Raw genomic sequence first — 5,646 nt, forward strand, 5'->3', positions numbered from 1 at the left:
TGTCATAGTTATTCTGGGAGGCGTGTGCGGAGCAAAAACTTTGGGTTTTGTTCCTAAAGGAAGAGGGGTAGAACCAGCAGTGTCTGCCAGACCCGTAGACTCCTAACCATGCATTCACTACGGGGCTGGTAGTCATGAAATTGGGGAATATTTGAGCTAGAAGGAATGTTAAGAGAGCATCTGATTTACTGATGCTTAACCAGAGCTGAATATCAGAAAGGCACCTCATACTTGGGGCCCATCACAAACCCAGCAAATACGCATTTCTGGGTGTCCCACCTGGCCACGTGTCTTTAAACAAGATCCCCTACCCTCCCCCCCATTTTTCTAGCTTTCTTCTCTGGTTAAGAAGCATTGACCAACTATTCATGTTTCAGATGTGACAACAGAGACCCACAAATGTTTAGTGAGTTTCTCAGGGGCTCAGTTAATTAGCAGAAGAGCCAAAACTAGAGCACAGACTCCCCGTTGCAGGTTCCTGCCCCCTCTCTGCACTCCCATGACTCCTGAGTTATGATCCATGGACACAGACAGCCTAAGACTGGGCCAGTCATAGACATTGACCTTTCCTTTACACTTCTGTATTCCGTTTTTCATAAGTTCCTTTTTCTTCTGCTCTATTCCTCCTATATCTGAGGTCTACTTTCCAAGCTAAAGCAATTCCTCCATTTGAATACTGTTCACTAACAGAACTAGACCCAGCTGCCCAAGAATTCTCATCGAAGAACACCCTTGCTTCCCTTCGTGACCACCAGGTCGGTGCCAAGCACAATTTTGCATGAAAGTACAAAATGTATACACTTTCCTAAATGTGGTAAGACCCAGGAGTAAAACCCACCTTCATTAAAATTGCAGGGCTATTTTCATCTCCTTTCTGGCACAAGCAGAGAATTGCAGGAGCCACAAAAATAAACTTAAGAGAGGCAGATTTAATTTCACATGTGTATTTAAAATCTGATAGACTCAGCTATGGGCAATGGAGAATCTAAATCTGAATGGGACTCAGCTCCTATGTCAGGGAGCTGATTGTCTCATGGAGGATTCAGTTGTATAACCAGAGCCGACCCAGTGAATGGGCTACCAGAGTTTTCAACTAAGGAGGATGGGGTCAGAACGGAAGCTCTTCCTTGGGGGTATTGCGGTGGGCTTCACGGAAGAGGTGGCCACCCTGATGCAGGTGATATTGACAGAGTAGGGTGGGTGGGGTGCATTCTAACTAAGAATACAGCTTAAGGAAAATTACCTGACCGAAAAAAATGAAATGTATACGAAGAAAAATCAGCTATGGTTTGGAATGTACCTTAAGTCCAACAAGGAATTGAACAGAACTGATCATTGGCCAGAATCTTCTCAAGTCCTTCAGAGGTCAGAAGACGAACAAAGCATTTTAACAGGGAGTCTCTTAAACTTAAGAGATGGGTGCCTCTGACCTCAGCCACCCACGTGAGAGCAAAGGCTCTCAAGCTCTAACTTGCACATAAGTCACGTAGAGATTTTATGAAAAAGTAGACTACTGTTCAGTAGGTCTGGGTGGGACCTGAGATTCTGCATTTCTAAGAAGCTTCCAGGTGACGACCATGGTCTAGAAGACGAGCCCAGCCACAGATGTGACGCTTGCAGGCCCCAGGGGGCCAAGCTCATCTGTGTGCAGCAGGGGAGGTGGGAGCTTGGCTACGTGGCTGGGCGTCCACGTTCCGTCCCGTAAGCAAGGCCCTACAGGACACGGGGCAGACCCAGAGCTGGAGGGCAGGGCCTCAGCCTCCAGCACAGCGCAGTCTTGCCTCAGGTCCTAACGTGTCAGGAGTGGGTGGATTAAGGTTTAAGAAAATATTTTATATGTTTAGAAGAGTTGAGAGTCATTCTTATTTTTTTAGGGAAGAAATTGTATTTAATTAGATTAATTAATTCATCATTTTAAGTTGAAGTATAGTTGATTTACAATGTTGTGTTAGTTTTAGGTGTACAGCACAGTGATTCATATATATATATATTCTTGTTCAGATTCTTTTCCATTATAGGTTATTACAAAATATTGAGTATAGTTCCCTGTGCTATAGAGTAGGTCCTTAGTGGTTATGAGAGTCACTCTTTAAACATCAGAATCTTGGAGTGTACAGTGAAGGGAGGCCGAGTGGCTCCGCGAGCTCCTCTCTCTCCACTTTCCCATAGAGAAGCCCTGACTGGCCGCTGAGGGCGAGCCACACACACGCCCTCGCGCCCGGCGAACCCGCGCGGTCAGTATCATAGGACACAGGCTTTGCCGCAGTTCATCTTCCTCCCTGTGTACTTTCCGTTTGCCTTCCTGGAATTCTGCTGCATCACAGAAGCTGGAAGTTCCGATGTTCCATTGAACTCACGATGGAAAGTCTTGACTTGACCGGTCAGAGTAATGAAAGGCAGTCATAGAAATAAAGATTATTCCGCAGAAGGAGAAGGAGCTGGAAAACGACCAAAACGAAAGTGCCTTCAGTGGCATCCATTGCTAGCAAAGAAACTTCTTGACTTTTCAGAAGAGGAAGAAGAGGAAGACCAAGAGGAGGATATTGATAAGGTTCAACTTCTTGGGGCCGCGGGTCTAGAGCAAGATGGTGAAACTGAAGATGATGAATCACCAGAACAGCGAGCCCGGAGACCAATGAATGCATTTCTCTTATTTTGCAAACGTCATCGCTCTCTTGTACGTCAGGAACACAGGAACAGGCTTGATAACCGAGGTGCTACCAAGATACTAGCTGATTGGTGGGCTGTTCTCGATCCAAAGGAAAAGCAGAAATACACAGACATGGCCAAGGAGTATAAACATGCATTTATGAAAGCAAATCCTGGCTACAAATGGTGTGCTACCACAAACAAGCCTGTGAAATCCCCAACATCCACTGTCAATCCACAGGAGAAACTGTGGGCCTTCCCATCTGACTCTTCAAGAGCCTTGCCAAGCCCCAAGAAAACAAAGCCTGAAGAAATGCCTCAGCTTAACTTTGGGATGGCTGATCCTACTCAAATGGGAGGCCTGAGCATGCTGCTTTTAGCTGGAGAACATGTTCTTGGTACACCAGAGATATCCTCTGGCACTTGCAGGCCTGATGTTTCAGAATCCTCTGAATTGCGTCAGGAGTCACCATTATTTCAGTTTGCCGAGATATCTTCAGGTACCTCCCACCCTGATGTTCCGTCAAAACAATGTCAAGCATCAGCCTTGTTTCAGTTTGCAGAGATCTGTTCGAAGACTTCACAGTTGGGCGGTGCTGAACCTGTAAAACGCTGTGGAGAGTCTGCACTCTTTCAACTGGCAGAGATGTGCCTGGCATCAGAGGGGGTGAAAATGGAAGAATCAAAGCTAATAAAAGCCAAAGAATCAGATGGCGGAAGAATTCAAGAACTGGAGAAGGGCAAGGAAGAAAGAGAAATGAAAATGGAGAAAATAGATGAAGCCAGGTTCCAGAAAGAAGCAGAATTTGAAAAATCAGCTAAGGAAAATGTAAGAGATTCTAAGGAATTAAGAAATTTTGAGGAGCTGCGAATGGATGATATAATGGGTATAAAAATGGAAGCTCCTAAGCAATTAAAAAGGAAGAATTAGAGGAAGATCAAAAATGTAGTCACTTCCCTGATTTTTCTTACTCTGGCAGTAGCAAGATAATAATAAGCGATGTTCCCAGTAGGAAGGATCACATGTGCCATCCTCATGGCATTAGGATCATCGAGATTCCCACAGCGTTAAGCAAACCAGAAAAGCTAAAAAAGGAAAAGAAGAAAACCAAAATGGATCGACAGGGAAATGATAAATCCACACCCAAGAAGACTTGCAAAAAGAGGCAGTCCTCGGAATCTGATATCGAGAGTGTCATGTACACCATTGAAGCTGTTGCAAAGGGAGACTGGGGCATCGAGAAGCTTGGAGATACCCCTCGCAAGCAGGTGCATACATCCTCGAGTGGCAAGGGAAGCATTTTGGATGCCAAGCCACCAAAGAAGAAAGTGAAATCAAGAGAGAAGAAAATGTCAAAGGAGAGATCCTCAGACACCACCCAAGAGTCAAGACCTCAAGATTTTATCAGTATTTCTGCCAGCAAGAACATTTCTGGTGAGGTCCCAGAGGGTATAAAAGCAGAACCTTTGACCCCTACGGAGGATGCATTACCACCCAGTCTATCGGGACAGGCCAAGCCTGAGGACAGTGAGTGTCACAGAAAAATAGAGACTTGTGGCTCCCGGAAATCTGAGAGGTCTTGCAAAGGTGCTCTTTATAAAACCCTGGTGTCTGAGGGTATGCTCACCTCTCTGCGAGCTAATGTTGGCAGAGGGAAACGAAGGTCAGGAAAAGGAAAGTCCTCTGATCATGAAGAGTGTTGGCATGAAGAAAGCTGGACATTTCACCAGAGTGGGACCAGTGGAAGCAAGAAGTTCAAGAAGACAAAGCCAAAGGAAGACTCTCTCCTTGGCTCAGCAAAGCTGGATGAAGAATTTGAAAAGAAATTCAACAGCCTCCCTCAGTATAGTCCTGTTACATTTGACCAGAAATGTGTACCTGTCCCAAGAAAAAAGAAGAAGACCGGACATATGTCCTCAGAACCGACCAAAACCAGCAAAGGTCCTTTCCAGTCTCAGAAAAAGAACTTATTCCACAAAATTGTCAGCAAATACAACCACAAAAAGGAGAAGCCTAATGTTCCAGAAAAAGGAAGTGGGAATAAATGGTCAAACAAGCAACTCTTCTTGGCTGCCATTCACCCTACAGAAGCCATATTTTCAGAAGACAGAAACACCACAGAGCCTGCTTATAAGGTTACAAATGCCCCATCCATTCCCAACACTCCAGAGCCAACAAGGGCGCAAGAACCCTTGGTGGGCAGTCAAAAGAGAAAAGCAAGGAAAACCAAGATCACACACCTTGTCAGGACAGCAGATGGCCGGGTATCACCAGCAGGAGGTACTTTGGATGACAAACCAAAGGAACACCTGCAGAGGAGTCTTGTTAAGGTGACCGAGACAGGCTGCAATGACGCATGCTCACACAACCGAGAGGCCACGGAGACGCGGAGCAGCACCCCGGAGATGCCCGCCGTGTCTGCGTTCTTCAGCCTCGCTGTGCCGGCCGAAGTGGCTGCCATGGAAAATGCATAGAAGTCAGAGATCAACTCCGCTCCCCCATGATGGACAGCCAAAAGAAATGCCCCCGACTCCTGTACTTATTTCTTGCGCTGACCAGTGAAGCGCCCTTTAATTGTAAAACATTGTGCTTTACCTACTACCCTAGCCTTGTCTTTATTGAGAGATGCTAGTGAGTCCATGTGGTGGCAGATAGAGACAGCAAACAAGTGCTTGTTGCCCTACACGGCCCAGATTCACTTGAAGCAGAAGTTGGCACCCTGGGCCAGTTTGTTCTTTCAGAACCCAGAGTCTTTGAGGGTGATGTTGTCTGTCTGATAATGAGCAGAAATGGGATGATCCTAGAGCTTTGCTTTCTATGGAAGGCTTTTGATGGTAATAGGTGGTAACTTGGTAAAAGGCTGCCTTTACTGTAGCTCATCCAGCATCTCTTTTGCCAACCAGAGAGTGTGAAACTAGTTTCATATATTACCTAGTTATTCTTTCAAAACAAAAACCAAAAGCAAAAAAACAAAAACTGACACACTGCACTAGTTA

General features: G+C 45.6%; 1 protein-coding gene across 1 annotated transcript; it reads left to right on the plus strand.

Annotated features, from left to right (window-relative positions):
• Window positions 1-3,762: 3,762 nt before the first annotated feature.
• On the plus strand, window positions 3,763-5,124 carry LOC132486632 (HMG box transcription factor BBX-like). The gene has a single exon (XM_060094080.1). It carries the CDS (start codon window positions 3,763-3,765, stop codon window positions 5,122-5,124), a length of 1,362 nt encoding a protein of 453 aa, XP_059950063.1.
• The last annotated feature ends 522 nt before the right edge of the window (window positions 5,125-5,646 follow it).

Source organism: Mesoplodon densirostris, chromosome 1, assembly GCF_025265405.1.
Source record: "Mesoplodon densirostris isolate mMesDen1 chromosome 1, mMesDen1 primary haplotype, whole genome shotgun sequence".
NCBI classification, from domain to species: Eukaryota; Metazoa; Chordata; class Mammalia; order Artiodactyla; family Ziphiidae; genus Mesoplodon; species Mesoplodon densirostris.

Coding starts and splice junctions, on each gene's coding strand:
- LOC132486632 (XM_060094080.1), top strand. CDS start 3,763: ATGGATCGACAGGGAAATGATAAATCCACACCCAAGAAGACTTGCAAA.